Source organism: Struthio camelus, chromosome 4 (assembly GCF_040807025.1).
Source record: "Struthio camelus isolate bStrCam1 chromosome 4, bStrCam1.hap1, whole genome shotgun sequence".
NCBI lineage: Eukaryota > Metazoa > Chordata > Aves > Struthioniformes > Struthionidae > Struthio > Struthio camelus.
Window position 1 is genome coordinate 58,045,961 of NC_090945.1, and position 17,082 is coordinate 58,063,042.

Genomic DNA, 17,082 nt, shown 5'->3' on the forward strand with positions numbered 1-17,082 from the left:
TCCAGAAAGCAGGCAGTGATACTGATGTAGTAGAAAAATGCAAGAAAGTCATGTTTTTCCAATGGGTCAATGCAACTAAAGTTATTTTTCTGGGATGATGATTGTGTTTCCAAAACACAGCGCCACAAGATAACTGCAACACTCCTAACCTTCTCAGTTGGGAGGCCCTATGTATGTGCTGAGTACTAATAGTTCATGTTAATAATATTTTGATGACCTGAATTCTGTCCCTTTTCCTTGTTCTTGCCAGTAGAGCTTTCATCCCAAGTGGGAAAGGTGGCAGGAAGCTGCTGAGAAGGCTGCATATTTGGAGGACTCTTCATTATGTTGAAGTGGGAGTATAGCTGAATAACATAAAACTCTGGAGAAATGTATGCTGAAGGCAAGGAGATTAATGGCAAGCTGCAAGCTGTCATAACCTAATTCCTACTCTGCAGTGTGGTCAGTGACTCAGCTTTTTTTATGCTCATAAAGGAGGTGCAGCACTTAACTGCTGCAGCAGTTAGAAGCTGTATCAGTCAGTAGTAGTTTCCAGTGACACTTTTTATGCAACTCTCTGCACAGGTAGGCTTCTTGAACAGGTAAGAATACGAGGAGTTAGTGTCTCTGATTGACATAAACATCTTTGAGGTTTTATGGTTTTTTCCATCTTTTCCCCCTTTTTTGCATTATGTGATGAGAAGCTGACAGAAAATGGAATTGCTCTTAAGTTGGTCAGAGTGAGGTAGACAGTAAAGAGCTGTTGGCTTTCTCAACACTCTGGGGATTTCCAAGTTCAGATGCTTTCCAAAACACAATGGTCACTGACTTTTTTTTTTTTTTTTTTTCCTCCTGAGAGTGGCTGAGAATGCAGCAAAGCCTGAGCAACAAAAAGTTACCATTAGGGCAGATTTGTGTCAACACAATGCTTGAGTGAGTCTTTTTAGCAAGGGGGGGGGGGGGGAGAGAGAGAGAGAGAGAGAGAAAGGCATGTTGCACCTGCCCCACCACTTGAAAAAGCATTGCCCTCTGAAAGTCTGGGGTGTGGGAAGTAGACGTTGCTTGAATGTTGCCACTGTGCAAGTGTCCCAGCAAATCAGTTTTGTGCAGGAAACAGTTGAGACAGTTACCCTCTGAATGCCAAAAAACATGCAGGTTATTAGATTGTCCAGTGTGTTTCCTCTTTATCTCTGTCCTTCCAGCAATTTCTGCCTTGTTTGGTGTCATCCTTCTGGGAAGGTGCTCTCTGAAGAGCAGCAGTGCTGCTAGGTATGTTGATAAATAAAGTGTGCCAGACCATGTGACAAAACTCAGAGTGCAGCTATTGGGATTGCTCTGGAAATAAGTAAGATTCCTTTCTGTTTTCCCCAGCAGCATGATTTTGAGGCATGGAAGATTACAGTCCTAAAGCTCCTTGGAATCTGTTCCTCTTGGATACTGTTAAAATACTGTTTGTAACTGGTGTTTGCTGGGAATGCAGATTGGGTTTGTGATAGGCTTGCACCGCAGGTCTGGTGGAATCAAAGCTTCTGATCCTGGGAAGGAGGGTAGAACGAGTGCAGCGTATAGTGATTCTGGGCAGCGCGCTAAAGGGGCTAAATGTTTCACCTGCAATCTGGCCAGAATAGGAAGGTTTTGGATGACTTGCTCATGTTTATTCTCATTTCTCTATGGTTGGGAGCTATACCGTGTTCCAGCATATTATTTTTACCCTTTACTTTTCTGTCTGAACTAGGCTCCAAGCAGGTCTCTATTGCTACTGAGTGATAGATACACTGTGCTCTAAATCACGTGTCATCAGGTCCTTTGGATGCTGTAAAAACCTTTCAACATGGGTGTTACTGTTGCTACGTAAATACTGAGCTACCTATAAGGATTTGATACTTTGGCTTTCTACCTTTGTACCTAGCAGGAAGAAGGGTAGCCAAGCACACGTCACCTCATCTCTGCTGACCAAGACTGTTAGCAAAAGAGGACAAGAATGACAGAGGCAACATCTTCTGAAATAACCCATGAGGAAAATAAAACAGCTCCACTAAAGCAAGCTAGATGGGTAAGTGGGGTTGCCTCTCTCTTCTTGTTGATGCTATTGCTAGGCATTAACTAGGATTTAGCATTGCTCGCTCTTGCTGAAGAGAGAAACAGATACGTGTTAGCTCAAGCCCATAAATGAAGAAAAGAAAAGGCGCTCTCTCACTCCTGCTCGTTCACTACAGTCGGAGGGCTGGGAGCTTTTGGTTCTCAAGCCGCTGGACTTGAGAAAGTGGACTGTAATTGATGCTAGCTGGCAGTGATTGAGAAGGGGTTTGGTACTAGTTAAGAACTGGCTGAGCCCTGGTTCCATGTAATGCAGCCCTAGTTTAGTACAACCTGTTCCACTACCAAGTTGGGTGTGTATGTTCAGAAGGGGAGAAGGGAACCGTAGCTGCACCAGAACCTGCCCTGGTCCTTTGCAGAAGCTGAGTGCTCCCATCTGCTGGAGAAATCAGCTGCCTGTGGGGGACAGATGTTGCCATTTTATGCTGTGAGCATGTAATTAACCAAAAGGAATTGTAATGTGGTATGGCCTTGTGGATAGCCACTCGCTGTCAGCCGCAAAAGCGGGCTGATGTGTGAGGGAAGGCGGCCCGGGAGTGAAGGGTGACAGTGAGGCAGGCAGGGGCAGTGCTTGAAAAGGTCACAGTCGCACAGTGCCCCCAGAAGAGGAGAAGAGCAGGTCCAGTGATGCCAGCCAGGGTCAACCAACAGTTCAGTGATCACCAGGCAAGTTGGTAGGAATGAGGCAGGTCTGAGGGAAAGCCAGGAAGTCAGGCTGGCTCATCACGGTAAAAGGCAAAGTACAGTCGTACCTACAGCACAGCTCAGGCAAAGACATTAATGTGTAATTAATTGCACCTGATTAAGTGCAGCTTCCTGAGCCAAGGGGCAGAGGTCTGGGGCAAAGCTTGATTTTTTTTTTTTTCCTTTCTCCCAGTTTAGCTGTTTTCCCAGAATATAATCCAAGGTTACGCAACTGTGCGGTATTAGAACAGACTTTGACTATAAGTAGCTAAACCTCTGGCAGAGTGTTTGTGGAGGGAAAGAGGTTGCAGAACCTGTTTGGGCACTCGGGGCCGTGACACTCATTTCCTTATCTTTCACTTAGCCTGTTCAGGTTTTATTGTATTTGCTGTATGAGCAAACTTCACGTTCTGTCTCATGACCTTCGTGTGAAGCCAGTTTGGCGTCAGTTCTGTGGGGTTTACGCAAGCAGTGCCACCATTAACTTTAGTGGGAGTAATGCTTGAAGAAGGATTGAGGTATTAATTAGCTTAAAAGTGAAATGTGTAACTGCAGGCAATAAATGCATGTTATTATTAGAGCTACAAAACCATGCAGCAGTCAGGCGTAAGATAATGTGGAATTCTGTAATAGATGAATGTGCTCTTTTCCCAAAGCACTGCTTGTTCTATCAAGTCTAAGTTGTTGCTCTCAAGAACAGTTAAGTCTGTAGATGTTGTGGTTTTCCGGAAAAGCACTGAAATGTCAACTGATTTTTGACTCATGACAATGGCTGCGGCAGAGAACCTGGAGCAAGATTTTTGGAGTAAGAACTAGTCTGCTTGTTTCAGATGTCCAGTGGTGAGACTATCAGTGCCAAAACCGATAAGTGAATCGCAGCTTAAAGAAAGGAAAATAGTTACTGATAGCCACATCTCCGTACCCTGCATAGTAGAATGCATGAGAGGGTATTGTTACTTTTTTTTCTTCCAATCAAAACAAAAGGAAAAAAGAGCCACCGTAAATGTGAAAGGAAGTTGTTGGCAAGCTAATCATTAGGAAGGTGAAGCCAGTCTGTTAAGAGTTCAGTGAATGCCATGAATATATTTAAACTGCACCGAGAAAGAGTTAGGCCAAGCAAATCTGACAGAGCTTATGTTGATCCTGTTTTGAATACTTAGAGCATCTACTTGTTCTGAACTTCAGTTGGCTTTGGTACTGGGCAGAACTTAATTAGTAGACGCTCCTACGCTACCTTTGTTCTTTGTCACTTCTGTTCCAGCAAGCTGAAAGAGCTCATGAAAATAAAGCAGTTAAGAGGAATAAGGCGATATACTTCTGGGGGGAACTAGCAACTGGACTATTTTTGGAAAGCATAGTAGCTTATCATTATAGGATGAGTGGCTTAACTGTTTATTTCTTTATTAGGTTATGAGGTATTTCATGCCATTGCTAACAACCAAACAATGAGTTTGAGTGTTTGGGTGGCGTTTGCGTTGCATGCTGTTTGTGTTTTGAATTATTAACTTATCTCCTTAAATTGCTTTGATTTTTTTTTTTTTTTGTTGTTGTTCTTCTTGTGAGGTAAAATTCAGTAAGCTAACCCAGGATTATCCTTTCAGCCAATGTTTTATTGCCCCATCTCACAAACTCCAGAAATTGCAAAGATCCGTGAAGAATGCAAAAAGGAAAGTTTCTGGTACAGAGGTGAGTAGTCCAAACTTGTTCTTCTCTCGGTGAGAATGACTGCTTGATGTGTTTATGCAGAACTGGCTGCAAAATGCCTTGTCATTTATTATAATATATTGGATTTGTGTTGGAATATTATTGTGTGTCAGTTCTGTCACCGATGTTTAAATTGAGCAAGGTGCTAGTATAGAAGTAATTGAATTATTTCTGTAATCATTGTAAGTAAAGGTGGCGGAAGGAAGCTCTTAATAGCTTACTGTGAACTCATAGTCATGATTAGAATGCCAACTCTGTGTTCATGAGGTCAGTTATTAAACCAACTGTAGGGATGTTTTATGTTATTACGTACTCCTTCTTGCCTTTGCATGTGTTCAAGAAGTGAGCAGATCAGTGTGTAGGTTTGACAATAAAAACAATAGCAATAGCTATAGCCAAGAAATATCAAGCTAGCAGGATGGCAAGCCTAAGGGCGGAATTCACAGAAGGGATTTTGGGGAGGTTGGCAGGGACTTGTGGAGGTCTAGTCCAACCCCCCTGCTCAAGCAGGCCTAGCTAGAGCAGGTTGCCCAGGGCCATGTCCAGGCGGGTGAATATTTCTGATCTCCACAACCTTTCTGGGCTACCTGTTCCAGTGCTTGCCCACCCTCACATTAAAACAGTTTTTTTTCTTATATTTATGTGGAATATTCTGTATTTCCGTTTGTGCCCAGTGCCTGCTATCCTTTCAGTGGCTACCACTGAGAAGACTCTATCTCCATCTTCTTTACTCCCCCTCATCAGGTTTTTATACATGTTGTTAAGATCCCCATTTCCCCCCCCCCGCCCCCGCCCCCATGCCTTTTCTTGTCTAGGTCAAACAGTGCCATTTTTTTCAGCCTCTCTTTGTATGAGAAGCTCCAGTCGTTTAATCCATCTGTGTGGCCCTTCACTGGAATCGCTCCAGTATGTCCCTGACTTTATTGTAGTTCCTTGTTAACAAAAGGGAACGCCTGCAACAAGAAGAAATGGGAGAACGCAGTCTAGAACTCCCTGTAGAATAACGATTCCCCAAGGAAGATGAGATGGGTTGTTCAGGGAAGGGGAAGTGGGGCTAGTTCTCAGCTCTTCTGTAGGCTGTTGCAGGGAAGCAGGGCGCTGGGGCAGAGCAGACATTGCAACATTCTCCTGACAGCACTGTTTGCTTGCCTTAAAGAAAGGATTGGCCCCTCCCTGATGTTTGAAAGAAGAGTTTAGGTATCCTCTTCTGCAAGACCGCGCATGGTTTGAAATCTGAAATACAGAGGGATTACACCCTGCATTTCCTTCTGTCTGGTTTAGTGGCTTTCCTGCTCAGCACTAGGCTTCTGTAGATTTGTTCTTAGACACCAGCCCTACCCATGCACCGACAGGGGAGCGTGGCTGCCTGGCTTGGGTTTGTGAGATTTATTGGGTGTCGAGGCGCCTAAAGGATTAGATGCTCAGTGTTTTGGAGCCGGATTTGTAAGTCCGTTGCATAATTTTTTTAAATATAAAATAGACATTTGCTGAGGGCAGAAGACCTGAAAGGGGTTTCTGCATTTAATTGGAGCTGCTGTCATCACCAGTTTAGCGATATGGAAGGGAGATATTAAAATTTGGGAAGTTATTACTTATATAATGCATTAGCACCAGATGCCACAACATGCCTTATGGCAGGCAGAGTGTGAACAAATCCTTGCTTTGAAGAGATGGTAGTCTGAAGGAGCAGGTGTAATAGGTGACAAAGACAGCTACTCAGTGTTGGTTTTATGGTGATGGTATAAGAAGAAGAATGTATTTATCCAATAGGTAACAAATTTTGTCTGATAGCAGAGATGTTAACTCTTTTTTTATTATTTTTACAGCTCTTCCTTTGTCTCTTGGGAGCATGCTTGTCACCCAGGGCCTAGTCTCAAAAGGTAAATAGACAAAAGTACGTGTTACAAGTACAATTACTTTTAGATGGCTAAGTTAGGAAACTGAGGCTCTAGAATTACTATTGCAATGCATAGGTCCCTGAAGCTTGCTACTTTTTGCAAAGTCAGTACTCTTCTAACTGATCACCAGCATCACTGTTGTAATGATTTGGTCTTTAGCTATGCATTGTCACCTTCATCCCTTTGAAGGAACGTGAGCTAGCAATGGAATTAACGAATTCAAAGACTGGTGGCTAGATTCTGTCGCTGTGACCATGTGTACTGGAGTGGAGTCTTCACTGGGGCTGCCTGTGGGGCAAAGCACCGTAGGATCTGAGCAGGGGCGTCAGAATCTGGTAGCGTAGCTCTAAGTGTTGTGTTCTTTGGGAAATGCTGGCAACGTTTTTACAGTGACCGCGTCCCAATATGAATACAGCTGTGGTGCAAAGGGACAAGGAACACTGCCAAAAGGAGAAGACAGAGAGGTCTTTATTGAGATGACTTGTGGTCTGCAGGGTAAAACAAGAGAGAATTGTATTCTGTTTATGTAGTGAGTGAGCCTGATTCTACTCAGTACACCTCAAGTTTCCCTTCTGGGGATCTTGACTGATGATAGGGTTGAGGATAATGTCTCAGGTGAAGAGTGAAGAACATCTACCCTGAAGACTGCCAAGATGGGTGTATCTCACAGAAGCAAATAAGTCAGAGTCCTCTAGGCTACACGAGCCTGCAGGTGCAGTGAGGGCAGGTGGGAGAGAAGAACAATCACAGGGCTTCTTCTGGAGCAAGAAAGAGAAAAGAATCCAGGGGCTAAAAGGAATGGGTGGCAGGAGACAGCAAACAAAGGAGGTGGGAACGGGGACGGCTCAGACTTTTCTCACTTTGTGTGGTTGCAAGCCCCTTGCTTTGTCACAGGCGCTATTACTCTGTCCTGCCTGATGAAATGTCCTTCTGAAATAAGATGAAGAGGAGGGCTCAAACAGGAAACCGGAAAGCTGTACTACTCTGCAAGGGGCTGATGTGGGTTCCCTGTTGCATCCTTGGCCTAAGGGCTTGTAGGCAAACAGGGGAAGTGAGGGAAGGAACAAGGCTGGAAAGTGTGTGAGGGAAGGCAAGGGGTTACACGTTTTTGAAAAGCGGTGAGTAGTGCTGGGAAGGGCTCTGGGGTTCTCTCAGGAGCTAATATGGCAGGCACCCTTTGGCCCTGGGTACTCAGAAACTGGACATTTCTGATCAGCTGTGAAATAGCAAATGCCTGTTTTCAACAATCACTGTTGTGTCTTAACAATTGCGAAAGGGTGCTGTTTAGAAACAAATGCCAATTTTTTCTACTCCCTCCCCCGCCCCCCCCTCCCCCCCCCGCCCAAGACCACATTTAAAATATACGTGTTTTGCATAGCTGCCTGTGGGCAAAGGCCCCTGCACTTAGCATAGGCTAAATGCTCCTCTGTGTCAACTGCAGCGCGCTGGCTCTAGAAGGAGCTGGAGCTTCTGAGCCTCACTGGCACTATGTGAATGCCTGTAACAGTGAATCCAGTGAATTCACTGCGCTTGGCCTCTGCTGTGGCTGCCTTGCTGTGTGGAGCTCTGCTGCACAGCACAGCGCTCCTGTACCAGACAAACGCTGCTAGAGAGAGGCACAGTGGTTCCAGCTCCTAGAGGTCTTAACTTGGGGGATGTGGATTTTGGAGGGAAAAGGTAAAGAGAATCTTTCTGTTTTCTTACTTGTTCAGTGAACTGTATTCTCCTCTTAAAGGCCAAAATGCCGGTATGAGTACGATGAGTGTGCTCTCTGCTTTCCAGAGGAGACTAGAGATCTGTGATACAGGTTACCGCTAGCCTGGTCAGTGGGTGCCGAAAGCTGCGAAGAGCAGTCTGGGCCTACTTGCCTTGGCACGAGGAGCAGGACCCTGAATAAGAGATTCTAGTTCCCTATTACATCTGCAAGGTTTGTGGTGAGACATGACCCATCACCTCCTCCTGCCTCAGTGCTGCAGGGTCGCCATCAGGAGCCACGCTGCTTTCAGGTTGATTTGCATGCTAAACTAGCACTTGGACTGAATCCTGTGCAGTCCAGAGTGTTTTCCTCATATGAGCTAGGCCTCCACTAAGAACTAGTGGAACGTGTCCTGGTGTTCCTGAATCTAAGTGGGTGGACCTTGAAGTTTTTTGTATGGTCTTCACCTTCAGAAGTGCAAAAGCTTCTAGGAAAAATACCATCTTTGGTTTTGAGTACTGGTGTTTTTTTCAAGTGAATAAGCATTCTGACTCTTTCATTTTATTGTAGGCATTTTCTCAGCAAGCCCAAGATTTGGATCGTTACCTAAGGTAGCAAGTAAGTTGGACCTAATTCTCAAATGAAAGGAAAGGTAACTTACAGGTGATCTGCAAACCTCCAGGAACCGCACTTTCTTGTGAACTGCAAACGTAGCTCTCTGGATCTCTTTTCAAACTCTTCCCGTTTTGGAATTTATGGGATGTTACCACAGTGCTTTAGGAAAGCAGAATTCTGCTGTGTTTAAAAAAATAGAAGTATTAAGGTTTTTTGAACGTGAACGTTTTCAGTAGCAGTTTATGTGTGTTTGCGCTATCCTCTCAAATATGGCGAGAACTCAAATCTCATCTTTATTTTATAAGCAGCGTCAGCCTGGTTGATCTGCCATGCCTAGCAGACGACACAGCTAACGTATCGAGGAACCATCGTGGTAGAACGTGTGTTCCTTTTCATACGTTCATTATTTATCGTAACTGGCTAGTTTAGGCCCAGGTTGCAGAAGAAAGTAGGAACAAAATGCAAACAGTGTAATATAGTCATGCCACTTCTCAATATCAATTTCAATAGTGTATTCAATACCAAGAAGCAAAGTTTGTGTTCCTCTGAGAATGGTTTTGTTCGGCAGAAAGTTGTGGATGCCTAGGTAGTAGTCTGATTCTGTAACGAGTGGAAGGCTGAAGTTCTGGCTTCTTTGAAATCCTGGGAAGATAGAGTTGGAGTGGTGATCATCAGAAATACCACAGTGTACATAAAAGGGCAAGAGAACTTAGTGCTGACATAGTGATTGAATTTCACTGTGGGCTGTCTTTGCAGTCTGCTGCCCTGAATCTGGAATCTTGTGATTCCAGCTGAATGTGATAGCCTTTTCCTGCCTGCGTTGTTTTGGACCAGTTGCTGTGTTTCATGGTAGCTAGCTGGATGTCAATAGTAAGTGGAACAATCCCTGTGGTACAGTATAACTCTACCTATGGTTGTGAAGTGTTTAGAGAAGATGAGTTGCGTACGGTTCATTGTACGATTAAAAAGGAGCCAATTACAGGCTCCTCGTTTGAGCTCATATATGAACGATCTTTTGTGATCTGTCTTGACAGTTGCCGGCGTCCTGGGTTTTGCCGTTGGAAAGATGTCATACGTAGGAGAATGCCAAAAAAAGTTCCAGAAAGCTGGTATTGTACCCTTTGGTCCATCAAAGAAAAGGTTTGTCTTTATTTGCATCACTAATCCTAAATCAAAATAGTTTTAAAAATAGAGTAAAAAGGAGATGTAGCAAAACCAGGTATTTAAATTCTGTGCTCGGGGCACGAGGTACTACTCCTCTCTCCTTAAGTTGTTATATGGCAGTATTGGAAACTACCACATAATTCTTCAGAAAGAGAATTTTAAATTTTTAATTTTAAAAGTTACTTTTTAACTGTGGTGGAAGAGTAGTTACTGGTTCTCTTTTCGTCTAGTATTGTGCCTCTGAAGCGTCTCCCCATCTTTACCACTTAGCCCTTTGAGTCTTCCTTTGTACCATACATCAGGCCAAACGTACTGCAGATTTTTTTTCTTGTTTTTTTAAACAGTATCCCTCTATGTCAACAATAATTTCAACCTCAACCCACATTTCAGCCTCCTCCTCTGTGGCTCTGTCCAGCCTCACACTGCTATACCAAACCATGAAGACCATAAGCTGCAAGGGTATTTTTTCCCCTCACAACTCTAACCCTATCATGGATCTTCCCACTTGCTTCCTGTTACCTGTCACCTCCAGGTTCTAGTTACTGTTTTCTAAATTTTGTGTAAAGTATTCTTTCCAGCCAAATCACGCCTTAGCTTCTTCCTAACCTCCTCGTTTGGTTGCCGCTGTTGCTTTTTGTTCCCAGTATGGCTTCTCGTATGCACCTCTCATGTGCAAAATGCACTTCCAAAAGCCCTACCTACAAGATCGTTCCCCTCTCTGTATTTGCGTCTTTCCCTCAGGCCAGCCTAAGCTTTTATTCCTATGAAAATGCCTAGCTGATAATGGGAAGCTTCATTGTTTATGTGTCAAAGCAATTTTTATATACTGTTTCTACTTCCACGCTTTTCCAAACAGCAGAGCTACTACTTTCCTCGCATGGTATTGTGCACAGGTGCCTGTGTGTCACTCTTAAGTGTTCTTCCGCCTGCTCCTAGCATGTGGTTCGTTGTTATTGATATGGCAGGGACTGCCTTTTCCTGCTTAGAAAGTCCTATTATACTCTGATGATTGATGGAAACAACTTACAGGTAAGAATAATAATTAAGGAGTTTTATTGGTTTAGACATTTGGATCATATTTTTCAGTTTCCATCCCATAAAACAAGTTACGACAGTTGGAGAACATAAGCTACGGATCACTTTGTTTTGGGACACTTGCCAGTGAGCCATCTGGTTATATTGGAAGAAATCTAGCAAACTTCTGGAATATTTTATTTGCCTTCCATGTTGTAGGCATTGTCATCATACCTGCAAAGAGTGCGAAGCAAAATCGGGATCAAATGAGAAAGGAGATCTAATGCCTTCAGCATCTTAATGCCTTAGCCTCAGGTAGGCATACTTGAAACTTAAAAGAAGTTCTTATTTTCTTTTTCGTGTTGAGTGGTGTTCCTTCTTGAAAGCTTTGAACAACATAGTGAAAATCACAGATTTGGTTTAATTAAAATCTGAGGATTATTTGCGGAAGTCTTCTCTAGCTGTGGTTTGCGAACAAAATTTGTTTCTTCATTTTTACCTGATATACCTTTTGTGTTAATTGTAAATCCCCCATTTCTGAGGAATTTCTGATTTAGCTGCAGCAGTCTCAGTAAGAACACTGTTAATGCAGCTCATTGGAAATCATTTGGGTGGTTGGACTACTTGTATGAAAACAAATATAACTCCTTTCTCTTTCCAACTTTTGTTTCTTAAGAATCAAATAATTATAGGTGATGTTTATATTTTTAAAAGAACACTGAAATACTGAGATTCTAAGAGCAGGGACAGTTGGGGGTGGGTTAGTTCGTTTGTTCATTTTTTTGGCAGTACCGTTCTTTGGCCGCAGCCGTAGTGAGGGCGATATGAAAGGGATGCTATTCAAGGAAGACCTGCGGGTGCAAAATGGAAGAACAGCCAGCTGTGGAGTGGGCAGAGACAACCCACGTGATCTTTTCACCCTGAAAAGGGAAAGTTCCCCTTGAGAAAAAGGAAGGTTTACAGGATAGAAGCAGGGGAGGTGTTTAAAACCACCTTCACTCTTTGCCTATGAGAAACAAGCCAGCAGCTGGGCTCTTTAAAAGCATTTTCCCACATTCTGCTTGGGGTAAGCTGGCCTGCATTCTCGCCGGCAGGAGAATATGTGAAAGTGTTTGCAAATAGCTTGGCGCTCTCGAGCAGGGGGAGAGCCAAGGGCCAGTCTGAAATCCGGCCATGCGAGTTTGTCACGGCTCTGGCTGTGGCTCAAAACAAAGTTCAATGCCGAAATGGTTGAACTGAGCCTCTCGGGCCCACGTTACGTAGGAAGCGAGGCAAAGGTGCTGCAAATGGTCCCTTTCTCGCTCTGAAGGATATCACTGTGGCCAACCTGTAAGGAGGAGTATCCCGCCAGAACCGGTTAGCTACAAGGAGGGAAGAACGCGGGATGCCACAGGCTCCTGCAGTAGATCCTGGAATTTCTGCTGTAGGACCTGTTCCAGCTCAGATGCTCATCAAAGATCTTAAGTGGCTGACAGAAGAGTGGCAATTGGGTCTTGCTGTCTGCTCCTTTTTGAAAGGTCTGGAGAGCCTGTTCAGAAACATAGTCTGAAAACAAACGCAAGGCGAGTGGACTTTTTTCAAGGAAAAAGCCATTATATTTGGGCCAACGTGGTATTTTAAATTTAGTTGGAATCAGTTTGGACAGACAGGTTTTTGAAATTTAGGAAAATGAATATTGTAAGCCTGGGTTGTTTTCTGTATTGCTAAACAATGAAAGTAATAACCTCGTAACCTCTTCAACGCTTTAATCAAAATTCTTCATTTAGCTTTATGCATTATAGCGTAGCGTGCTTCATTCGTTCTTCAGGTAGCGCGCTATAAGGACGCACAGAGACCCTACTGAGTGTCCTTCACCGCTACCAAGCTAAACGTGCGTTCCCAAGCTCTGGCATTGCCTAGGAGGACAGCCCAGTTAAAATCATGCTCATACTGAGGAGTCCAAGGGTATTCTTTTATCCTCAGAGACGCTGCAGAGCTCTCAGAGAAACCGCTAGGAAGCCGTCCGTTTTCTATACAAAATAAGATGGCACTCAGCTTAGTGCTTTAAATAATGTGTCCTCTCATCCGATGTACAGATGCGGTGAAGATGATGACGATCCTGTGAACGAGCTGCTTCTTACAAGCCTTCATTTTGCCAAGAAGAAATCAAGTCTTTGATTTGGTGTAAATTGGCTCATTCGGAATTGTTGCATCATGTTTGCAGTAAATACCACTTTCTTGTAATGCACTTTTTCTCCCCTTTCTCCTCTCTCTTCTCAGCATGTTTTTTTTCCTCCTTTGAGTGCAGTTTAGCTCTTAGTGCTGAGAAATTAAATTTGTCTGTTGTACTTAAGATGCCAGTGAAACTTTGTGTAGCAAGCAAAATGCCATAAGCTGAAACATTGGTCTTCTACATCAAAGGAAAGAGTGGCAGGCTGTTTAGAGGATTTTGCACAGTTCAGCAGCTATCCAGTCCCTAAACTAATCACTTGTTTGCAGCATGTTTGGTACCAGGCCAGAAGTTCATACTGCAGAATTCCTGCACTGAACCAGCTTTTAATAGGCCAATTTTACATAAACGTCCCCTTTGCCAGGGATATTAAAGTATGCATCACAGTCCGAAAGAGCAAGAAAATACCATACTTCTGGACAATTGGTGGCCTGCACACAAGCCAAGGCTAATTGATAGAGCTAGACAAAAAACTAGATGGCATGCTCACTGTGTAGCTCAAGAAAGCAGGAGCAGACACTTCCCCCTAGGCACAGTGATGGTGTTTACTTGGCAATCCAGTGTACTGCTGTTGACAAGTTAGGGCTTCACTGTCAGTTGCTGAAGACTTTCCTCTGTTTTCGTTACTGCTATTGGTTTTTAAACTATGCCTACTGTTATACCCGTCTTTTTGGGTCAGTTTCTGGGGGCTTCTTTAGCAGGAACAAAGAGACTGCCAGCAGGATATATATCACTTAGAAGTGCAGAGCCGTTATTAATTGGTTGCCCCACACACACACACAGCGCAGCTGGGATGTAACACACGAGCAGACTAAGTGCTCACTGTGCTTACCAGGCACCTGAAGACTCTCTTATAGCCAGGGAGGCATCAGCCAGGAGGGCCATTAACACACACAGGAGACGGGGTGGAGGGGGCTGCATGTGACAGAGGGCTGTCCTTTCACGTCAGACTCCCCCAGGCTGTTACCTGCTGGAGGGGACTGAGTGGCTGAAGATTAATTAGCTACTTATTCTTGCTTTAAATGTAACCTTGTTCAGGCTTCCTATTATTTTGCTGTAATAAATTTACTGCTGTATAGAAATTGGTGTCTCCTGTTTTCTAAGTCGATATCCATACTGTGCAAGAGGCAGTACTCCGATTAGCTGATTGTATTGATCCGAGTTCATGAGTTACTGTGGTGTAGTTATGAAAAAAGTTATTTTCTGAATGTTAGGTGTATTAGCACTATATTAGCGTACATCAAAGAAAAAGTGAGCGCAAGTTATGAGCAAACCCTTCTTCAGAAGGTCTTTAAAAGTATCTCTCTATCCTTTGGGGAATTTATGACTGAATAATTTTTAAGTCCTTCAAGTGTCAGGCTGCACACACATAATACTACTTGATTTGGGAAATAACAGGGTTGTCCTTTATTTTTTTTCTTTTTTGGCAAGATTATTATTTAATACTGTTAAAATACAGGTTTCCCCTGCACTGCTTTGACCAGCCAAACCATTTCTGGTCAGGTGCACAGTTGGGCAACGAGCCTTCGTAGTGAGATACTAATGATGTTGCAATATTTCTTAAACATTACATGATTTAAAATGTTGGAAGTTAAGTGTAAGTTAAGTGACTGTCCCTAAAGCACCAGCTATAAAAGGACAGGGAAGACTCACAGCGCGCTCTGTAGCACGTTGTTTACTTTCATAAAATTGGAGCCAAGTGACTTTTACTGTGCTCTGACTTACAGGGGTGTTGGAGTTTTCCTGATGCCTGGAAGTATATTCTAGAGGTGGAATTGGACAGATGCTGGATTTTTTTTTTTTTTTTCAGGAGTGGATAGTTTACAGTCCCTAGTTAAACTCTTAAGCCCCTTAAGATTTGATAAGGAGATATGCAAAAACACTGTCTAAGTCCCAAAAGAAGATTTAGAGGAACACAAATGTTTGGAGTGTTGGTAGTTATACTGCATGACTCAGAAAGGACTATTTAAATGCATACGGATTATTTTACATTATAATTTTAGGCAAAGGAGGGACAGGAAGAGCTGGAAAAATTTTGCTCACCTTAGGTGTTCTCAGAGCCAGCCCCTCAGGATTTTTCTACTCGGGAAGATAAACTGATGAACAGGAAAGAGCGCGCTGAGAACTGTGAGTGAGTACAGCCGTTTTGTAGCAGTCGTGCACAATGTCGTGAGCTGAACTGTGTTGACTCTTCCTATGATAGTGTCAGGACAAGTTGCTGAGCTGGATGCATTCCATGCAAGTCAGTTAAAGAATTTGTTTTTAACAGAGGAGGAAATTAGGGACGATCTATTTCAAAAACATAAGGCAGAGGGAAGTCTGTCTCGGTAATCTTTATTTCAGTCTGGAGTAAGAGGGAGAGAAGCTGCAGGAAGAAAAAAAGAGCTGATCCTATAAAGGATCAAGCATTGTTTATATGGTGCTAAAACTTTTCTTAGTATTTTTTCCCTGTAATAATAGGCTATGTATTCCCTTTTGGCAGGAAGACGCTACAAAAAGGTTAGAAAATCAAATGAACCTATATAGACAGGCTCCTAGTGAACACTTATATCTGGAAAGCAAAGCTTGCTTTCTTCACCCAGAGACTAGGGAGTTTTTAACTCTGTGCTTATGGATATAACGGCTTAGTGGAAGTCCATAGCCCAGAGAGAAACAGAAGTGTTGCATAGCTGAGTGCTAAAATCGAGAAAGAAAATACAGCCTTCAGCTGCAATGCACACAAAATGAATAGCTTTACGGAAGCCTCAAACCGCTTTAGGCAGTCTCATGAACAAAACAAGACTTGAGGGTAGAAGAGGATATATACATATATATATAGTGACATTAACTTCAGCTGCAATACATTGTTTTTCTTTGGGGACTTTCCTATTAGCTGTTAGAAATCATTTCACAAATATTGCATTCAGTGCAATTTAAAAACAAAATAAAGGGGGGGCGGGCACAGAATCCAGCTTCTGGCATAAGACTTGCAGTAGTTCTGTATCTTGGAAATACAAGGCCACTTTCTTTAGACACTTGGCTTTTGTAAAGTTTTCCCAAATGTGTGTTTCATTTGAGGAATCACCTCTGAAATAGCTGGATTGGTAGAGTCCTGAATTGCCATGAGTATGAGACACCTACGACACATGAAAATTCCTTACAGCCTTCATAGAAGGATATCACGCCTCACAAATCTGTTAGTGTTTTTTGAAAGTGCAGATGTGGAGACAGAAACCTAGTCTGTATTGTGCATGTGGGTGGGTGGGTTTGTTGCTGAGATCTGGGAGTCATTTTACATAGTTTTCTGAAAACGTCAGATCAGTGGTCTGCGACAGCCAACAAGCAAGTAGAACATTGAAAGTGCTTAGGGGAAAAATGAGGGGGAAAAGCAGGTTTATACTACAGAGCACTTCTGTGACGTGTCCATATCTTGAGTGTTGCAGCACTTCCAACCCATCCCAAAAAGTTTGCGAGACAGCTGAGAGGCGGAAAAGGGCGGGGGGGGGGGAGGGAAGAACAGGTATGATCGGAGGTACAGAATGGTTTCTTCCCAAGAGATTAAACACAGCCCTCCAGGTGGAAAACAGCTCAAGGGAAGAGGAGGAGTATGAAGTCTCTTAACATCAGGTAAGGGAACAATTAATTGCCGTTTTTCATTAAGACGACAGACAACCAGTCAGCACTCAGTAAACCCAGACTTTAAACAGAAAAGCAGCACTTAATACAGCACCATTACGTGATGTAGCTTATTGCCACAGGATACAGCGGAAACAAAAAAGGGGCACCACCCACCCAGAGAATTGGTGGCTATGAAAAGGCAATTGGTGGCTATTAAACATCTAGAGTTGCTTGGTCAAGTTGCAAATTTTGGCTCAGAAAGCACTTAACTTCTTGTCGTAGGAGGACAGAAGGACATACTAGTGGAGGAGCTCTTTATTCTTGCCTATAAGCTCTGCCAAGTGCCGGCCAGGATGACCATTATACTGAGTCTAATGTTCTTACAGCTCTTCAAGAGCCAAATGAAGAGTCCTGCCAGATGAAAT

General features: G+C 43.3%; 1 protein-coding gene across 9 annotated transcripts in view; it reads left to right on the forward strand.

Annotated features, from left to right (window-relative positions):
* LOC138067014 (OCIA domain-containing protein 2-like) overlaps window positions 1–14,142 on the forward strand; it is a 26,532-nt gene extending 12,390 nt beyond the window's left edge. For 5 of the 9 annotated variants that reach the window (XM_068940966.1, XM_068940964.1, XM_068940960.1 and 2 more), the window contains 7 exons: window positions 1,889–2,032; window positions 4,362–4,446; window positions 6,291–6,344; window positions 8,629–8,676; window positions 9,708–9,813; window positions 11,071–11,166; window positions 12,927–14,142. In XM_068940966.1, the coding sequence (XP_068797067.1) occupies window positions 1,961–2,032; window positions 4,362–4,446; window positions 6,291–6,344; window positions 8,629–8,676; window positions 9,708–9,813; window positions 11,071–11,152 (447 nt within the window). In that variant the 5' untranslated portion in view covers window positions 1,889–1,960 and the 3' untranslated portion in view covers window positions 11,153–11,166; window positions 12,927–14,142. The remainder of the gene's footprint in view (window positions 1–1,888; window positions 2,033–4,361; window positions 4,447–6,290; window positions 6,345–8,628; window positions 8,677–9,707; window positions 9,814–11,070; window positions 11,167–12,926) is intronic. The other 4 variants (XM_068940968.1, XM_068940969.1, XM_068940961.1 and 1 more) reach the window with 1 other exon arrangement.
* The last annotated feature ends 2,940 nt before the right edge of the window (window positions 14,143–17,082 follow it).